Source organism: Centruroides sculpturatus, unplaced genomic scaffold (genome assembly GCF_000671375.1).
Source record: "Centruroides sculpturatus isolate CEXI.00-Female unplaced genomic scaffold, Cexi_2.0 scaffold1651, whole genome shotgun sequence".
NCBI classification, from domain to species: domain Eukaryota; kingdom Metazoa; phylum Arthropoda; class Arachnida; order Scorpiones; family Buthidae; genus Centruroides; species Centruroides sculpturatus.
In genome coordinates this window covers 1-22,003 of record NW_019392623.1, presented here as the reverse complement: position 1 = coordinate 22,003, position 22,003 = coordinate 1, and the positions used below count along the sequence as shown (strand labels likewise).

Genomic DNA, 22,003 nt, shown 5'->3' with positions numbered 1-22,003 from the left:
AAGTACAACCCTGAGAACAGAATGCCAAGCCACGATCTGGCCACGTGAATAAGTTGAAGTTACATCCTTCTAACAGGAAAAGTAACTTTCGTTATCATGGAATTATAACAAAACCTGCTAATTCAATATAAATGGAAAAAAAAATATTATATGGAATTCAACGAAAATGAAAATTTGCTTGATAATTCAACTACGCTTGTTGGAGAACAATAAAAACACTACACTCAACAAGCCACCAATAAAGCTCAACTGCCTAACCTATAACCAAAGTCTCGTTTTAATTTGTTTTTAAAAAAAAGCGCTTGGCAAACTTGCCCCGCATGCCGAAGTTGCCCCGGTCTCTCCTATGTCTAGTTTATATAGTTTGTTTTTGTTTTTTTTTCATTTCTTTTAATGCTGATTAGAGTGTTTTCTTATGTGCGCAGAAATACGTTCGATATTTTGCAAAAACCCAAATAACTTCTATAATAGTACAGTAGAAAGCGACTTTCTCAAGGTATTTTTTAACTGTCTATCTCCATTCTCATATCATTTTTGCTCTGGGTTTATCATTATGATTATATTAACCCATTTCGATTATATTAGATTTGCTAACAGGTGGGTCTATTTCTTTTAACTGTAGCCGAGAAAAGCGCGCAACACTAAGCAGGATATTTCGATGTTGTTTGACTTATGTGGATCGGTGTTTAACTTTACATTACTTGGACTAGTGAATTTGTTTTAATAGTTTCGTTATACGTCATATGTAATTGTTTCGTATTGTTGAATTTTTTTTTATTTGTGGCCCTTATGCCAAAGTGGTATTTTTGATATGCAGCAACTTTGTTGCTGCCCACCAAAAATGTTTAATGTTTTCGTGATAAAATATCAAAATAGTAATAGCCCGGGACGCCCCCTAGTGGGCGTTCATTACAAATTCCCACCAGGCACGGTTCCTTTAACTTTTTTGTTCCTATCAATATGTTCTACAGCTCTGTTAAAGTCCAAATCGCGTCATACGGATCTATATTTCTATCTATTAAACATTCTAAAAAACTTTAAAATAGTTTAATTTGTTTATTTATCTTGGGTTATAAACCTCGATTTTAAATGTATCCGCCATTTTTTCAACAAATTTCCCGTGAGTCAATGCGCGACGTTCGCTGACTTGTAAGTCACCGGATGTTGTAAACATGCGGCGCAAGGTTAATCTAGGCATATAATAATTATTTATACCATTCCGTGGTAAAAATAATAAATTCATATCAATAATAAATTTGTATTACAAATAAAAATAATTTATTGTTAATTTAAAATCATCGCTAGGGCGCCTCTAATGCCCGTTTTTGTCATACCATTACGCGGAAGGTCCTACAAACGGACTGACACGCATTCAATGGGTTGTATAGATAGATAATTATATAATTTACTATAAAGAATCTAATTAAAATTATATTATCAAAAGTACGATAACAATTAAATATCGTATATAATTATCTATTATTGTTTTATTTTAAAATGTAAAATTAAAAATTGAATTAGAACTTACCTGAGATCACGTTAATAATGTTAATTATACTTTTAATATTTAATGTGCTGTTCTATATTTAATTTGCATGTAATTGATTAATTTATGCTCAATTATTTTGTAAAATTGCCACCTGATTATTCAGGCGATTAAGTGCCATAATATTTTTAAAACGAAAGGCCAGAAAACCCTAAAAGCACCCCAAAAGATAACATGTAATAAGTACATGGACATACTGTGTTGTAAGGAAAATATCTCGTCACTGTTGTCGCAATCAATGTATGTATATTTTTGTCGTTATCTGGATTCTCCTCAGACCTGTCAGACCGCATTACAGTGCTCCGACACTCTAATTGTTGTCGCAATCAAGGGGCTTAATTCCTCTACTATAAATTTGGCTTTATTGCTAGTGTTGTTTGGGAGCATGTTTCAGTGCTTTGTCTTCGTTACTAACTTATTTCTTTTTCATAGGTAAGCGATTTGTTTATTTTTGGATGTTTTATTTTTATTTATTAGTACTGTATTGCGTATTTTACTAGCGAGGTTGAGGTTGACGTTTTCAACGCGAAAACGTGTACGTCGGACGTTCAGCGCCGTCTTCCTGTGAGTATAGAAGTTTGACAATGGCGTTTGGAACGTCGAGCATGATTCCACTGACGTTTCAAACTCCATTGTCAAACTTCTATACTCACAGGAAGAAGGCACTGAACGTCCGGTGTACACGTTTTCGCGTTGAAAACGTCGGCCGCAACCTCTGTATTCACAGATGCTCCAAACTTTAACTTTAAACTCTAGTTCAGGTTTAAAATTTAAATGTAATAATTAACTTAAATTTAAATTTATTATTGTATAATTTTGTTTGTGATCTTATGTTCATTATAACTAAGCGTTTTGTGTTTTTGGGAGATGGTATTGCTCCCCACATCAAGGAGTGTATCCAGTATGCATATTAAATAAATAAGTAAATTACAACATTAAATGAATTAAATTCAATTAATTCAAAATAATTTATATGTTTTCTGTTCCATATATTATTGGATTTGGGGTAATATATTTGTATATGAGAACGTAACACATTTTGAATCTACTGATATGAGATACCTCTCAGAAAAACTTTTTATGGAAAACTGGCCTCAATTTAAGTGTTAAGAAGACTGATATAACTGCATGTGGTCAGGCTGCTGGAGAAGCACAAACTGATAACCATCTACCAGTGTTTCACCGGTTTTATACACTCTGCCTTTGTTGGTCTGTCAATTGTTGTTAAACTTTTCATTTGAATAATTAAGAATGATGTCCCAACAATGCGATATATTTGCTGATAACAGGCAGTTATCAGTAAAGAAACTGTAATTCGATTAAGTAGCAAAACTAGGGTGATAATAAGAACAGTAGATGATCCTGCAACAAAAAAAGCAGGTAGTGGGACTAGACAGAATATTAGAATCCACTTTAACCGAAATTCAGTAAGAATTAAGAGAATTAAGAACTTGCAAATTTTGGACGAACAAACCGAGGTGTGAAAATCGTTTATGCATCGTTATGAATATTGACAGCAGAGGGAATAACCACAAGTTTTCTGACAACGAGGTTGTAATTTACGTATATGTAATTAGTCAAAGCTTTTCTCCAAACATTGATGCATCTATTTTGTACGAAAAATAGAAGATATTCCTAAGTCTCGATATGAATGGAAAAATGTAACAAGCAGTATTAAGACTAACCAGTGAAAGGGTTCAAATCAAATACACATCAAACTGAAAACGTAATAAACCGGTTAAATATAAAAAGTTTCATGAAGGAATAACAAAATTTTTCCTACAACTTTCGATCCATTCCATAACAGCATTATCAAGGAAGTAATAGCAATAGATTAACGATTGTTTTGGGAGCATCTGGGTTGAGAAAAACGTAAATGAATATAAAATCGTAAGGATTGCCAGAGATTTTGAGTCTATTTTATGCTGTAAACTAATGTACTTTGTACCCATTTAGCAACAGATAAGGGATAAAAGGTGATATTTTGTCAAGGAAACTAACACAAAATCTAAGTATAATACAATTTGTCAAAAAGAAGATACAGTTGCTGTTTCACAGTGTTACTGGACATAGAAAAAAATTTGCAGAATGCTGCAGTTTTGATTCAACATTATGCATTTACCGCTTTCTATATTCTTGCTGAATGGTAGATGCCCAAATAATCGGTGGTCTTNTGGAAAAATGTAACAAGCAGTATTAAGACTAACCAGTGAAAGGGTTCAAATCAAATACACATCATGCTGAAAGTGTAATAAACCGGTTGAATATAAAAAGTTTCATGAAGGAATAACGAAATTTTTTCTACAACTTTCGATCCATTCCATAACAGCACTATCAAGGAAGTAATAGCAATAGATTAACGATTGTTTTGGGAGCATCTGGATTGAAAAAAGGTAAATCAGTATAAAATCGTAACGATTGTCAGAGAGTTTGACTCTATTTTATGCTGTAAACTAATGGACTTTGTACTCATTTAGCAACAGATAAGGGATAAAGGGCGATATTTTTGTCAAGGAAACTAACACAAAATCTAAGTATAATACAATTTGTCAAAAAGAAGATACAGGTGCTGTTTCACAACGTTACTGGACGTAGAAAAGAATTTGCAGAATGCTGCAGTTTTGATTCAACATTATGCATTTACCGCTTTCTATATTCTTGCTGAATGGTAGATGCCCAAATAATCGGTGGTCTTTTGGAGCAAGATATAATTAAAAAGCAAGGGTTAATGATATGACTTTTATGGAAAAAGCAAATACAGGTAGTTTTCACCAGAAAACAGGTACACTTCTAGGATGTTCTTGATCAAATGAGTCGCTAAAGCTAATCCAATTGAATCAAAAACGGGAGAGAAAGAACACATTTACTTAATCTAATATCGAACAAATAATTATTACTTTTTAGTCAGGTGACATTGATACTATAAATTAGCAAAGGACAACAGCAAAAACAGGAAGTTGTTTTTCTAACAGATCTAACAGAAAAAAGAAATTGGAGTTAAAGAATCAGAAATAATAAAAAGTGAAGAAATTATGGAAGCATATTTTATTGTTTTTACTATTCAATTTGTTTTCTATTCCGAAATCAATTAATATAACGAATATTTTGATTTAATCGCCGAACTTTAATAGCATCAACCCCCCCCCAATAATCAAATCTCCTTGAAAAATCTTAGAAATTTTTGACAAAAAGCACAGGAGTTAATAAGCTTCAAACTTAGTAAACATAGTTGTGATATATACACTAACATCAGTGCATACAAGAAAAAAAAAACTTCCAGTTTATTGTATTTCTTGACATTTTAAGTTGTCCAGAGTAAAAATATTGAGGGGGTCATTTTTGACTGATCTCCATACTTTCCTTTTGTTATAAATAACAGAGCTGGGGAAAGTAAAAGTAAGTTTATTTTTGAAAAAGTTTCACCTTTATCCCAAAACAAAAGTTACATTATTAAAGAGTTCAAATAATTTTACATATCAGAAAAATGCACGAGTGAAACCCCCAGCTGAATCCAATGGGTTACTCTCATGTTTCATCTTCGTTCTGTATTATTTTTCATCTGAGATGATTTATAAACTGCATCTACAGTATTACTCATGAAAACTACACATTTAAATTGTCAGCATGTTAAAGTGTAAAGGTTTATTCAGTTATTTATCTTCATAAAAACATTTCACTTAATATAAACTATAAAAAACAGTTTTATAATGATATTAAGAAAAAAATTTCTTACTGTTATATTAAAATTAATTTTGTACTTTTAGTATACTTAAAATATTACACTACATTTAAAGCGATGGATTGTATGAAAATTGATAATTATATTACAATTAATTATTTGATATATTAAAAAAAAGCTAGTGACAATTACTTCAATTCGATATAATTATATTTTTATAGAAATTATCAATATTTAGTCAAACTTTGCTGCAAATAGATTACCATTTACATTATTTCTAGTTAATACAGTAAATATATGACGAAATTAACTATATTAATTAGGTTATTCTGAACACACAATTTTTTAAAACGATATCAGTAATAACTACATCCAAGTGTTTAAAGTCATCGAGTTCATTTGTGAAGTTTATTTAAGTTACGTGATAAGAAGAATCAGTTTTTATAAATTTATAATATTCGAGTTGCTTAAATAGGTCGATGTGTAATNAAAAACAGTTTTATAATGATATTAAGAAAAAAATTTCTTACTGTTATATTAAAATTAATTTTGTACTTTTAGTATACTTAAAATATTACACTACATTTAAAGCGATGGATTGTATGAAAATTGATAATTATATTACAATTAATTATTTGATATATTTAAAAAAAAGCTAGTGACAATTACTTCAATTCGATATAATTATATTTTTATAGAAATTATCAATATTTAGTCAAACTTTGCTGCAAATAGATTACCATTTACATTATTTCTAGTTAATACAGTAAATATATGACGAAATTAACTATATTAATTAGGTTATTCTGAACATACAATTTTTTAAAACGATATCAGTAATAACTACATCCAAGTGTTTAAAGTCATCGAGTTCATTTGTGAAGTTTATTTAAGTTACGTGATAAGAAGAATCAGTTTTTATAAATTTATAATATTCGAGTTGCTTAAATAGGTCGATGTGTAATTATAAAAGACTTATTTATATTAAAAAATCATTCTTTGTTTTCCGTATCATAAAAAGGCTGTTTTTTTTGCCAAATAAACCCTATAATATACGTAATTTTACTTTAAAAAATAAATAAAATATATAGCCGTTTCCTGCTTAAGATCATTGATTGGGCTACAATTTGATAAAAATTGTGCACCTATAAATTTTCACTGTCGTCGGTCTGTGTTTTCTTATTCTCGAGAGCAGTGATATATAGAGATGAGTATTATTGGCAGGACGGCCCTTTTAGTACACTATACTGTAACTTTCGATGCCAACCGGAAGTCACTTTATTTCAATTCAAATATTTTTCTCCCGAAATGTGTTAGATACATTACTACAATAAGTGCATTTCTAAAGGAAACACGATGTACAGGCGCAAGCCACTGCTAAATTGAGATGAAAATCATATGTGTTTACAGAGTTAAAATTATAGATAATTATACTACATAAAACATACTTTATTATAAAGAGATATATAATAATAAATATAAATTAAAATATTAAAATTTTATAAATTATGAAAACAATTATTTAATACATTTCAGTAATTTATAAGTCATCTACAGTGAATGTATGATTCTAAATTTTGGTGGAAATAATCAAAGCGCATTAGTTTTGAACATCACAAAAGAAAATTATTTACAAATAAGTTTATGAGAAGTAATCTAATTAAATAAAATATTTGTTATATTCACATTAATATTTTATTTCCTCTTATGTAAAGTTTCTTGTATGCAGAATATAAAACCGTAATAAGTTAAGGTTCGTGCTGTTGCTCCAATCAAACCTATGTAAAGTAAATTCAAAAATTCGTAAAATCGATTTATTTATTAATAATTTCAGAAGAAAAAATTAATTTTTCCAATTTAGTGAAAAAATAAACATGTTTAAAATGCCATAACGGCTCACCAGTGAAAAGAAATATCACATTCGTCAACGTAATTTATTATTTATAATTCGATAGTACTGATATATAATGATTATACCAAACATCTGGATTTTTTTTATCAGGCTGAAACTTGAAAAAGTAATAGAACAGAGTTTTACAAAGATGTTAGACCTATAAATTCTCATAAAATAGTAGGTTCCGATTTATTGGAATTATTACTTGTTATTCGCTTTTACAATTTTTAAATGAAACGAATCTCTACCATGAAAATTTTAAAATAAAAGTTATTTTTAACAATATTTGATACATATGTATTTTGTATTTGTTTATCAAACAGAAGATACTTTACCAAAGAAGTTTATTTGTGTGTGATAAACACAAATAAACTTCTTTGGTACAGTATCTTGTGTTTGATGTAGAACAAATACAAAATGTATTGCTGGACTTTTTAGTGAAGAATGTAATTTGATTTTACTTTTTACAATTAATTCTGCTAAAAATGTTAATAAAATTTTCAACATTCCTTGTTTTTTTAAAATGTTATCATTTTCTATCAGGTCTGAATGAGAGTTATTTAACGTATTTTAAAGTACAGCATGTCATATTTAAAACAGGTACCATACATACATCCATCACATCGTTACACCTTAACGGACAAGAACTAGTGGAAAGACCATTTCAGAGGAGTCAATAGTGTCATCCTACTACAGATCTGCGACCTAGGAAAAAGAAAGGTATTTATCAACCCGCGGCTCGGTTGTAAACTTTCTCTCTCTCGAACGGAATAGTATAATTAAGTCCGATAATATACCCGATATCTCTGTATGTTCTTTGTTTATTATTAAAATTGTTACTTGTTAGAAAATATGGAGTCCGAGTAAGTCACTTCCTCGTCTCTCTCCTCACCTCTACTCCGAATCCAATCGCTTACCCGCTACCGCTCGCGAATCTTTAGACTTAACGTCGCGATTTCCGAGTCCCCTAGAGACTCGGTGGTGTCATCCTGACAGGGCGCCAAAGAGGTGCCGACCCTATGGTCACAATATCTAGCGTGATGTGCAGCGTGGCAAAGCCTAATAATTGTTCCTGCAGTGAAAATAATTATTACAAAATTGGAAGCAGATGGTTTGTTACCAGTTCAGCCACCAAGTGAAAAGCCATGGATATGCTCTATAACTGCAACTGCCATTGCAATGTTTAAAAGAAATGTTCAATGACATCATCCTCATATGGTCAAGAGAGCTTTGAAGAAAGTAATGCATCAAAATGGTATCTTCTATGGGACTGTCTGGAAATTGCTAAGATTAGTCCGTTGTAGACTAATTAAACACTTTAAAAAATTTTTCCAATCAGATATTTCAAGCAGAAAGGATTTGCATAATGATTCTTTAGTGAAATTAATTAATGCAATATCTGGTTTTCAGATGTTATGTAGATGGATGACGTACGGAATGTAAACATGAAAACGTGCAGAATTTAGACTATAAAAAATTTTTAAGCTTTCACGGAAGCTTCTTTTCATCACTGAAAAGAAAAGTCGTAGTATGGATCTGCTTTCTTGTGATAGAGTGTTATTGTTTGATTTCTCTGACGAAATTTTTATCATCACAAGTTAGAGATGTGCTACAATGTTACAAACTGTATTATTTATAGTTTTGATGCTGTCAAAATCGTGTAAGATCGACAGCTTCCCATGTTGTTTTACTATAAAACAACTGTCATTGTCATTATTTTCAGGGGACCGAGATATAGTCTGTCACATTCAGCGTGANAACGCTGCATTCGAATACGCACGTGTTTTTATATAATATACATGTCAAAATTCAACCCCACTGAAGGAAGATGGTTAGGTTTAAGGCTTACGGTAAAGAACTCTGCTTCTATTTATACTATTTTAGATGCCGGGTTTTTGCGTTTTTGATTGCGTTTTAATAGGGAACGTCAAGAGAATGTACACTAAGAAGAAATTTTTCGAAAAATTCCCTTTCCCACGGGGGAAGTGTTATAAATTTATAATAGATACATTTTGAGCCACAACAACGCGTGGCGGGGGTCTGCTGGTATTACAATAATTTACTCATATTACTCAACAACCTATTGTAATTCATCATTAAGTTTTTAATTACTTTCCGGATATTTAAAAACATTATTTTTACATTCACTCCAAATAAAAATTTTTGTGCTACTTTCACACAAAAATAATCAAAAATTCAATTTATTCACTGACTTTCATTGAAAACGTTGAAATTTTAAATACCAAAAGGAAGGTGTATAAAATTTCGTAAGTAAGATAATACATATTTAAAATACTCATAACAAATTTATTTTTATTGTTGCTTATAAGAATGATGCAAATTATTACTGAAATTTACATTCATTATTTGATTGATGTTTTCAATTAAAATTATTTTCATAACTTTTCTAAAAAAAAGTCGTTATAAAATATTCCTATAAACGCATTTTTTCTCGTTTGCATATTTTTAATATTTACTACTTTTCTGTAAATAACCCATTCTTAATTTTTCTAGTAACATTATCTAAACAAATATACTGATTACATTAAACTAACGTTTAACACACAAATTTAACAGTAGGAATCACAAATACATTTAAGTTTTAACAGTTTTTACTATAGATTTTAACAATTTTATATCCTAAATGTCATTCAGAAACTGCATTTAAAACAGATGATTCCGAATACAAGATAATATAAAAACAGCACGAGATCCACAAAAGGTTAATACGTATCGAGAAAAATCCAGTATATTATAATCTCGTTCTTTCCATACATTCTTGAATATAATATTTATTTTCAGCAATTTTAAATAGCTCATTCATCGAAGTAACTCCCGAGTTTTTTACCAAGTTATAAAAAGTACCATTCACATTCTTCAGTAATTTATATGGCCTGTCAAATTCTTGAAGTTTTCCATTATCTAGAACCTACAAGTTTCAAAAGTGTAATTAAAAACAAATTTTTATTATTTATTATAAACAGAAGAAACTTACCAGTACTCTGTCCGAATCGATAATTGTATGTAACCTGTGGGCTATTGTCAACACGGTACACGATTTGAATTTTTCTCGAATTATTTTCTGTATGCAGGAATCAGTTCTAGATATAAAATAGATAATAATACGTTACTAATCTATATGTCTTTATATCTATATCTATATATATATTAAAATGGACGTGTGTGTCCCTATATTTTACTTTTTAGCCAAAACTACACATCGCACATGAATAGTGTTTGTATGTGGTGGTAGCCCCAAGTCTCCATTCGTGCACTATGGTAATTGCGTCTCGATAGCTATAAAGGTGCAGGAGATATGGGGCTGAAAGTGGTTTTCTATTTCGAATGTTATGTTTGAATTTGTTCGAATTGTTTCGATTATAGAACGATTGTAAACGTTCCAGATCGTTGAAAATAGTTCGTTTGACTGGACGTGAACAGGAGACGTTCAGAAATAGAATCGGGACCAGGTCTCTAACTAGTCTGGATACGGGGGACCTAATTTTTGCATTCTGTGAAAACAGGTAAGATTGGCTATAATGTAATTATCTTCATCTTCACTATCGTTACTTTTTGCACAGCGAAGCGGGTCCTTGCAGCTAGATTCTAGATTACTTAGAAAAACAGTCTTTTATATATTACATACTATTATTACATACAAATAATAACCCAGCGAAGCGGGTCCTTGCAGCTAGTATAATATAAATGTCATAAAATATAATATTTTGTTTCGTAAGAAATTTATAACACATTATAACTTTACAAGTTGGAATGTCAATTATTACTTTTCAACTTGTAAAGTTACAATTGTAATAAGAAGAATCATCTATAGAAAGTTTTAACGTATTGTTTTCAAGTTCTATTTACGAATATTATTTAGCAACAGGCTACTGTTAATGATGGTAATGACGATGGATAATTTTTTTTAATTTTTTGAAAAAAATCTAAACTATTTTATGTACAAATCATTTTGCATAAAGAAGATAATTTTTATTTATAATTTCATATTGTAATAAAAAGAAACAAGTATTTATTATAAAATCAATGTACGGTAAAACCTGCCAAAACAGGCACCTGAATAAAACGGAAGAAGTTCTTCGGAACAGAACGATTTTGTGTTAAAAAATCTGTTTAAAACGAAAGCTGCGAAAAACCGAAAAAAATAATCAGTGCCGTGCGATTCCGGCGTACACAGCTTTTCGTGCATTGACTTTCTTAATAGTAAATATATTTATTACAAACCGAGTATCATCGAATTAATTTAACATTTTCAGCAGAATATTTTTAGGAATTTTTATAAAGTATTTTTTCACATATTAAAATTATTCTTTCATTAATTGTTTAGTCATAATTATTAATTGAAAAATAATTAGCCATAAGTTAACGTTATATAAAATTCAAATTAAATATTTTTTTGTTGTTAAAGCACTATAAAGTGCAATTAATCGAACGCTAGGCATCCTTTCATATTTTATTTGTTTATTTAGTTGATACGCGTTGTTTACACGTTTCGGGCCTTATGTCGCCTCTCTTCTGCCAACTAAAGGCCCGAAACGTGTAAACAACGCGTACCAACTAAATAACTAAATTTAAACTAAACTAAACCTAAACTAAACAACTAAATCTGCAATCGTAAACTCTTAAATATATTTTGCGTCATAATAAAAATATAACTTGACATACTTTATAAATAATTTATATTCAAATTACATCATTTGTATGACGAAGGGCGGCGTATGGGCAACGTGGGCCACCACCTATGCCTCGCGATCCGATGGGCCTTGCGCCTCGAAGGTTTATGCATTACTTAAAAGCCGCGAACGCGACGTAAAAGTTTTGCTCGTCATAAAACGATAAATAGTTTGTCAAATTTTTATTCATAAAAATGCAGTTTCAATTGCTTTTAATTTTATAAAACCCGTCTTCTTGCGCCACCAGAGGGCCTTTTAAACAATAGCTAGTCTGTTAGTGCTGGTCAGTAGTAGCCCAAATTCAATACGAACGTTTTTTTCTTGAAAATTTGATTACGATTTAAATACAGTATTTAATTTTAATATTACCGATATGTCATCGAAAAAAAAAACGTGTTGTATTATCATTGAAAGAAAAATTAAAGTATTTGTTTAAATTATCCGAATTTTTCCTTATCCGGACTACCTTCATCCCCAATTAGTCCGGATAATCGATGTTCTACTTTATATACTATCTGAGAGTTAATTGTATTTTCCAAAAATACAGTATGCACAACTGTATTTTTGGAATAGTTCTACTGATCATTCGGACACCTAAATCATTAAAATCTAAAGTAAAATTTTTTTTTAAATCTGAAAAGAAAGTACAAATGATATCTCAGGGCTTCGTTAAGGCAATTGTAACTAAATAATTTTTATAATTTGTTGTAATCTCACTTTTTATCTATATTTGATGTTGCTTCATCCATGACCAGGATTTCATTCTGGCGAAGAATCGTTCTGGCAAGACAAATTAACTGTCTTTCTCCTACGCTGAAATTTCGTCCTCCTTCTGTCAAATGTGTATCCAATCCTCCAGGCAACGTACTGATAACTTCCTTTAATTGCACCTTTAGTTGAAACATTTTAAAATAAAAAGATGGTGATAAAATTAAGCCATTAAAAAGAATTAAGCAGGTATATAAGAGAGAAAATGAAAACAATTGCGCGTGTTTCTAACCTCTTCTATAGCTTGCCACAGAATTTCATCTGAATATTCATTGAAAGGATCGATATTTCTTCGAAGTGGACCAGTAAACAACATTGGATCCTGAAAAATACACACGCTATTTTATTCGTTTTGTAATTTTTTATGAGATTGAATTATGATTACGACAGGGGTGAATGTTACATTTCTTTTCTTTTATTAATTATTTTAAAAGATGCGCGATGTGTATGCCTTCAGGAAAGTATCAGTATTGTATTTAACGCTTTTCACTTATGTTATTAATATATTCTCGGTAAGTTTGAAATTTCAGAAATTAAAATTCATTGCAAACAAATTAGTTAATTTATACATTTTTCACAAATTTTAGAATACACGTGAAGAGAATAATACCTTTTTAGCATTTTCAATATGAGAAAGACGCTACGCAGTATGCATATAGTTTGCATCGGGCTTATTGTTTTCGTGTATAACATATATTAATGTCACACATGCCACTTAACATAATGAATTTGAATTGCAAGAATGAATTGCACTGAATTTCAACCTATTACATCTAATTAGATTGATACGTCAAATTATCAATGTCAATTCAGTATGTCTTTGCAATTATACCGCTTATAAAATTTTTTGCGCTTCTTTATTGTATGGACCAATTTCAATTCTATTCCATTCAGCGAACGCGTTTACTTTTCGACAAGACGATTTTCTTGCTAAGATGTGTCAAGTTGTTCCTACCATTAACCTATAAAACAATTTAACCCGTTTGGATTTCACTTGTAACATATATCATTGCATTTTGTATTTTATCTTATTTAAAAATATTCAATTTTAATATAAGAAACCAAAGAAAGAACATTTTTAGAAAAGTATAATAAAAAGTTCTTAAATGAAAAGTATTTTCATCAAAATAATTATTATATACTTGAGGAATAATTGATATTTTACTGCGTAGATCCCGAAGACCAATATCTTTTGTATTAATTCCATCGATGGTTATTGTTCCTGTTGGCTCCGTCATGCGAAATAACGAAGCAATTATAGAACTTTTTCCAGCTCCCGTTCTCCCAACAATTCCAATCTGCAATTAATAAATATTAGAAATAATTTATGACAGTGATTTTCAGCAACACTGATTGGTTTTCGAGAATATTTTACCTTTTCTCCCGAATGAATACGAAACGTTAAATTTTTCAAAACAATATTTTTATCCTTGGAGTATTGTAAAGAAACGTTATCAAAATAAATTTCTCCTTTTTGTGGCCAATTTGCGGGTGGTTTTTTATCAGACGAACTTTCGTAAGATGCTTCTGATTTTAATTTGCTGTATTTCAGTATACGTTTTACAGAATTCATCTGGAAAATTCACTTCGAATGAAATAACACATTGCAAAACACTTATTCAAGTAACGGTACTTTCATCCAGAGTTAAAATTAATGTGTCGAATTTTATAAGACTAATAATAGAAGTATTTTTATATGAAGATGCACAATTGCAGTAATCGTGTTTAGTTTATTCTATTTTCATATTATTCTTTGTTCATAACAACCTACTTTTATTATCCTGGTCCTGATAAACTCTTAAATTTACGTGCCTTTCTTAATAGATGTATGAATTAATTTAAAAATATATAAACTTTTAGTAAATTAAAAAATTTTTCATCGTTTTTGATTACTTATAGTTAACTAGACTTTTTCTCGCTAATATTATTGTGTAAAACAGAATGTAATTAAGTAAAATTTAAAGTAATAGTAATAATGTTTATACTTATCACTTTAAATGTGAAATATTTTAGTATTTCTGATATTATAAGTTTTAATGAAATTTTCAAATGAATTATAAAATAATTATTTACTGAAAATTCAATTTTGCTGAAATGGAAATTTTTATTTTTCTGAAAGATATTAACTTATGTATTTACTAGATGTCTAATAGCATTTTAAAATAAATTAATATGGATAAAAATGTCAGATTTTTTATCAGATTCATTCTTATAAAGTTTATTGCATAGCATGAGAATTGTGATAAGAAAATCTTTCCTTTAAAAACGTTCTGTTTTTAACAATTTGAAGTGAACTGATAAAAATTCAAGCTGTTTTTTTTAATTATTTTTAGACAAATCGCCAAGTTTAATTATCTGATAAATACCCTTTTAAATTTCCACGCACGAAGTTCATAAAAAAATATGATGTTTACTAAAAAAAATCACCTTTAATTATAGAATAAATATAATATTGGCATATATATAATTAAAGATTATTAATTTAGAAATTTGTAGTGGAATGCGATTAATGTTTGAAAAATTATACGTTTCAAATAATAAGTCTCAGATGTAAAAAAACAACTGTTAAACAGAGAATAAAATCTGAATATTCATTGTATTTTTGCAAACACTAAGTTAAATGGAGTTTTTTTATGTAACTACTTGAAAACAAGACGTATTTAATTGTTTTGGCCAAAACAGTTTTGGTCACAATTCACTGGACTTTTCAATGCTGAAAACAAATATAATTAGTACAAATCTGTTGATAAACAACTAAGTGTATGTTACGTAGTTTTCGATTCATAAAAAAACATGCATTACTCATAATATTCTACAGTTTAATTTACATTTATACAACTAACTAAAAATGACGTAATTTTCGTGTATAATTATAATAATAGTTATAATTGCAAAATAGTTACTTTCCCAGAAAAGACATGATAAAGTAATCCTGCATTTCTAAATTATACATACAATTGACAAAAAGGTTAACATTGAATACAGTATTGGATTAGCACGTATTACCTGAAAATCCACTTCAGAAGTAAACCTAATAGCGTTTTGAAAAAGGAAAACAAATAACAATGTATAACTCATAACAAGTCCGATTTGGCTTCCTGCATCATCTAAAGTTGCAATTATAAATTCAGAATTACATATATTATACACTATACACAGCTAAATAAATCTATTTACTCACCTGGATGAATTGATACACTGAAAATAATAACAGTAATAAGTAAATTTATGTAACAAACGATGTTACCATATACAGCCAGGCATCGATTTAATGAAATGTAAATGATCCATGTTGCAGTATGTTTATCTTGATATTCATTAAAAGTGGAAATAAATTTATTTTTAGCGTTAAATGCTCTAATTGTTGTTAGTCCATAAAGAGATACGCTGAGATGAGAGAATACCGGACTTCTTGCTGTTAAAAAAATGTAATTATTTGAGCAAAACTTTATTAAATATAACAACGGTTTTCATATTGTATTTAAGAAAGCAAATGAAAAATAATTCTCGTTTAAAAGAATATCGTATGTTCCAGAAGCTGCTAATTAAAATTGAATATAATATAACACAAACTAAACATCGTAATCTTTATAAGAAAAAAAAATGGAATTGAAAACAAAAGATGTATTCCTAAATTCTTTGATACCGAACACACAACAAAGTGCTAAGCACGCTTTTAAATTGCTTCTAACTATTTTGCAGAGAAAATGTGCAATAAATTATGTGTATGCTTTTTCTATGAACATGATGTACAGCAATTGCTAATTATAATTTGAGCTTTTATTATAAGCTCTATCAACAAGAAAGTACATTTACGATCAAAAGCATTTTAGCTGCTGGAGCGTTTTTGTTAGATTAGTCTGGATACAATTTGTCTTACACTTTATTTTGCACACTGTATTGACTAAAATCTTGATCCACGTAAAGAATATCTTTGTGGTCAAACATGTCAACAAAAAATCCATCCCAACATGCTCCAGAGTTGTTGTATAATAAAAATATCCACATGTAACAACTCAGAAAACTATCAAATGATTGTTCAATAACCGATTGTCTGCTTCTTCCTACAATAATGATATTCTTTTCAAAAACGTGGTCCTAAAAACAGCATTAACCAACTAATGTTGTGGAGTGACATCTTCTACAAGTATTGGGGTACTTTCTCTTTATACAAACGATTTGAAAATAATAATGTTGTAATTCGTACACTGAACAGCATTGAGTAAAATTTTAAAATTGTAGATGACTCGCGGTATATTTTCGATTTAGCAATATCTATTACAAACAAAAGTGAACAAATTTCTGGAAAATTTGTAGTAAGCAAATTCAAATATATGTAATGTTAGAAAAGTAAAAATTTTCTAGATTTTTCAAAAAATTCCGATTATTACACTTATGGTTAAAAGTCATTTTGCCGTAAGCAAATAATAACGAGTTAATGCTCTCTCGCTCACATCGCGAGAAAAATTTCGAAAAATTCCTTCTTAGTGTACATTTTTATAACTTATCCTAACTGTTTACCAAATTTCAACTTTCAACTCCTAATCGTTTGAACTCAGAGATTATTACTATTATGTTGGGTTTTGTGAGTTATACTCGGTTCACACCGGTGGCTGTGGACCAGAGTCAAGGCATAGCAACCAAAACAAAACTAAAATTAAATAAGTGTGTCAGTGTTTGTATCTAGGAATTTCCTAACAATGTGACATGTATTCAATATAGTGGCCTTCTGTAGTGTGATGTATGTATTTCTACTCAATTGTAATGTTCCCAGGCTTTTGTGTAGTGGGTATGGTATCACACCTGTACAGGAGAGAACAACAGGTACAATAAGAACCCTATCTATCCTCCACAGATACCTTACTTCCTGGGCGAGTTCTGTGTACTTGCTAATTTTTTCAGTGCATGTGTTTTGTACATTGTTTTTGTGTGGAGGCATAGTTTTATGTCATCCATGAACATGAGATGTGACAGTGAAAGCTGTGTTGTTTTTTCATGTCTGATATTATAGCCATAATGCATGTTGTTTAACATGTTGGATAATGGGTTCAGGGCTAGGCAGAACCAGATAGGACTCAAGGAATCTCTTTGAAAAATTCCTCGCCTAATGAATATCTCATTTGTTTGTATGAAAGTGTTACTAACCCTGAAATGTAGTGTTGTTCTCCAGTGCTGCATAGTGTTTTCGAAGAATGCAATGAGTGATAGATGTATTTTGTACATGTGTAGAATATGTAGCAGCCAACTGTGTGGAACACTGTCGAATGCTTTTCTGTAGTCTATATATGCCATGTGTATGTTTCTGTGTTGTTTGTGTGCTTGCCGTAAAAGGACTGAATCTATGAGTAACTGTTCTTTGCATCCTCTGTGATTTCTACGGCAACCTTTTTGTTGTTCTGTAAGAATGTCGTGTTCTTCAACGTGTTTGTATATTTTGTTTGTGATACATGATGTCAATAATTTGTAGAGTGTTGGAAGACATGTAATTGGTCTGTATTGTGTGGGGTCTGTAGTGTTGTTGTTTTTAGGTTTCATGTAGGTGATGCCCTGAGTAAGAAATTTTGGCATGTCTTGTGGGTTGACGATGATGTGTGTTAGATGTTTAGCTAGTTCCTGGTGCAGTGATGTAAACTTTTTGTACCAGAAATTGTGAATGTTTCTACACCAGGTGTCTTCCAGTTGTGTGTTCTGTTAACAGCGTAGCGAATGTCGTGTATGTTTATTTCAGCACAGGGCATAGTTGGTATGTTGTGCAAGTTTCTGTTCTCCTCCTCGATCCAGCCTGCATCAGCATTGTGTGTAACAGCATTGGACCAAAGAGAAGACCAATAAGTTGTGAGTTCTTCTTCTGTTGGTGTGCCACTGTGCTGTGTATCAGTGTTTGTTTTGGTACTGATTTGTCTGTAGAAAAGTTTTTCATTGTTTGTGAATAATTTATTTTGTTGTTTTCGTAGTGTACATGTTTTGTATCGTTTGAGTCTACGTGCTTTGGCTGCGAGTTTCTGTTTTAGTGTATCGATGTATTCTGTAATGTGTGTGTTGTGATGTTCGTGTTTTGTGTGTGTTTTGATTTTCTTGAAAATGTTTTTGAGTTGTTTCTTTAGGTGTTATGTTGTTTTTAGTGTATTGTGTCAGCCTGCCTAATTGCTGTCTAATGTCATTTATTTGTGTTTCTATTCTTCTCTGTCAGGCAGGCTTGTGATAGAATTGTGATTTGTGTGTGTCTGTCTATGATTGTATTTTCAGATCATGGTGTGTTACTACTGTGGCTGCCCCAGCATAAACTAATGTATGAATGTCTGAGAGTGTAGAAATTGAATGAATGTAGTTTGCTAGTAAGTGAGTGTTTACGTAATTTAATGTTTTCCCTACTACCTTTGACGTGTTGACTTTCGGTATTCGTGGTCTTGCTGTGGGACCTGTGCCTATAGATTTAGTGAGTGTTTCCTGAAATATAATAAGAGCGTATTAACTAATTCTATGTCTATGTTATCAGTGATGGATGATAAAGGGCCTGCAGTATCATTAGTTGTAGTTGTTACAGGTGAACTATTACCAATGCTTGTTGCTGGATTATCCTATCAGTTTACGTGATCTTCATTAATAATGTTAAATGTTTCTGTCTGTTGATGTATTTGATCTGTTGCTTGATAAGTTTAAGTGTTATTTCTGGAATAAGGTTGTTGTGTATAATTGTTCTTTTTTGATCAATAACCCTTTGTTCGGTGACAGTGAGGTGAAGATATTGTTGTGTGAATCTATGGCGTAGTTGTTGTTTGTATGCTGTCATGTTTGTTTCGAGTTTTGTGATTGCGTAACAAGTATGGATAATAAACTTGTTCATTTCTGTTGTCCATTTCATCCGTTGGCGTGGTTTTCCAGCCTTTGTGGTCTGTGGATGCATTGCCACAGAAACACCAAAGCTAGGTTGATTCCTCACATCTGTTGAGGGCTTTGCAGTAGCCATGCTTGGGCCGATGCTACTTTCGCCACCGGTAACCAAGGGAGACAGACTGTGGCCGATTTTTCGAACGTGAGTCTCTGCCTAAGCCACGAACGCGGACCTTGTTAACCTGGGCAACGTCCGAGCCGGTATCACATTTTGATCTGGTTGCTACCATGATAAATATCTTTACAGAATGTGGGTGTGTCACTGTTAGCTTCATTTCTCCCCATAGAACTTACTGGCATGGGTGTCCTACCAGGATCTTGTGCTCCAGCCTGCATTGCTGTATGGTTTAGTAAAATTACTGGGCTCTCCCACCGCGACCAAGTGGTGACCACGTGAGAGTTATTATTGAAATGCAATGAGGGGAATTTAAAACTCTTCCGTCATATGTTACTCATTTTGTTATTTTATGTGTTTGTTATAGGAAAAACTAAAGCCAATATGATTTGTAAAGTGTGTAGTAACAATTGAATGATTTGATAGATTGTCTTAGATAACGACGAATTTCTGCGTAATTGTTTTGTGTAATTAATGGTTTTACTGTTAAAATTAACTGCATTCGAATATATTCACAAAACGTTAAGCAATGAGTAGTGAAATAATTTTATGCTATTCAGTTAAATACAATAAACTATAAGATTTCTATACACTTACATTTTCCTTCAATAACTTTTATGCTGTTCAGCACACGGCTGTGAATCGACCACATAACGTAAAATAAGATTGAAATGACAAATATCAATATGAAAACATAAGGACAGAGGATTGCTTGAAGAACACACGTTCCAGCAAACAGAAAGAATGCCTGAAATATAAGAATATAAATTGCTTATAAATAGAAATTTATCTGTCATTTCAGTATAGTATAAATTATTTTAATTATTGTAATTTAATTTCTTAACGCGATGTTATAAAAAAAAAACATCATTTTAGATTGAATAAGATGACGTTCTCTCTACAAATACGGAGAGGAGATTTTGTAAACGAAGGGTCCTACAAAAACGGAGAGTCCTGTTAAAGGAAAACATTTAACTGTGAAAAAGAGACAGCTATATTAAACGTCAGCAGAAGAAACCTTGGAATGAATTTGCACCTTGGAATGAATTTTCGACATATCAATAGCCGATCACATGATCATTTTTCCAGGCATCAAGCATAAAAGGTGGAGACATCGAAGTTCCGGGCGGTCTTCCCATCCGAAGTCCGAAGGATGGTGAACAGATTAATTAGTGCCATGAGTAATCGATGACTAGATGCCAAGTTCGACGGATCTCCACAAACGGACTGTCCCGGCCCATGCAAGTCAACGAAAAGAAGACCCACTATACGATCACCAATCCTCTTTGAATTCCTGTCACACCGATCGAACGAACGTCATCTGATTTGACCAACGGATATTGAGGTATCTATAAATTCTTGTAAGCTCTCTCTCAGCTGAAATAGCGACAGAGCTAGGTCATTAGGTCAGCACACGAGCTGATTAGAAATTTTTGTCGATCCACTCCATTTAACCGCATCTAATCTTAGATTTAGTTATATGTATCATAGGTTTAGTTGTGTAATAAACTTTCTTTTGTTAATTGTTAAATTTGTCCACCTGTCTTATGCACCAAAAAGAACACCTATCAAGTTGCTCAACAACCCCACTACTCGATAAAAAGCCATCCAAACGACAAAGTGGGCGAGTTTTACAAACTCGACGTGTAAGTGGCGATTAGAATACTGAGTCTGCGAACTCGTGGTCTCACACATATGTAAATCAATATTAAATTAAACTACATAGTTAGTATCTATCCCTTTTAGCATTTGAATGGAAATCCATCGCAGCACGCGACAAGTTCATCATTATTCAAATATTACTGGTATAACATATCATGTATAACACAAAGATGTATAACATATCATGTATAACACAAAGATGTATAACATATCATTTAATAATTTTTTGAGTATGCTGCTTATTACTGGCATTAAAGATATACATGAAGTATTTTGTTATGTAATAATTATAATTGCTACTCTGCGAATTAATATTACTGTCATTGCCTATGTTTTAACGTTAAAAAACTACTTTTATATATTTACAGGTACTCTTCTCTTACACAGTTATAAGAATATTTCACTTTTGTAGTTTGCAGTGCTTGCTCTTCTATTATGCGAATCGCATATAGTTCCTCGAATCTGAAAAGAAAAACCTTCCGATTTTTCAAACTACTAATGTAATACTGTGCATACAATTGCATACTATTCCAGAAAGCTACTTTTAGTACAATTACTATATAAAATCATGTTTAAAATCATAAAGAAACACACAATTGAATAGTAGCGGTTGTAGCATACAGAATGTCTTGTCAATATCAAATTTAAATAAAAATATATTTTGATTGCATATACAGTTAATTTAACTGTTTCAAACTCAACTAACAGAGAATAAACATTGTCTGAGTTTATTAGTATTCCAGTTGACAATATTTTT

General features: G+C 31.0%; 1 protein-coding gene across 1 annotated transcript; it reads right to left on the bottom strand.

Annotated features, from left to right (window-relative positions):
* Window positions 1–9,566: 9,566 nt before the first annotated feature.
* LOC111617742 (multidrug resistance-associated protein 4-like) lies at window positions 9,567–21,649 on the bottom strand. Its single transcript, XM_023359031.1, has 10 exons — window positions 21,630–21,649; window positions 20,182–20,332; window positions 15,760–15,993; window positions 15,585–15,685; window positions 13,954–14,151; window positions 13,721–13,876; window positions 12,811–12,900; window positions 12,528–12,700; window positions 10,115–10,220; window positions 9,567–10,048 (listed from the first exon to the last, which is right to left on the bottom strand). Exons 2-10 carry the CDS (start codon window positions 20,234–20,236, stop codon window positions 9,872–9,874), a joined length of 1,290 nt encoding a protein of 429 aa, XP_023214799.1. The 5' UTR covers window positions 20,237–20,332; window positions 21,630–21,649; the 3' UTR covers window positions 9,567–9,871.
* Between the last annotated feature and the right edge of the window lie 354 nt (window positions 21,650–22,003).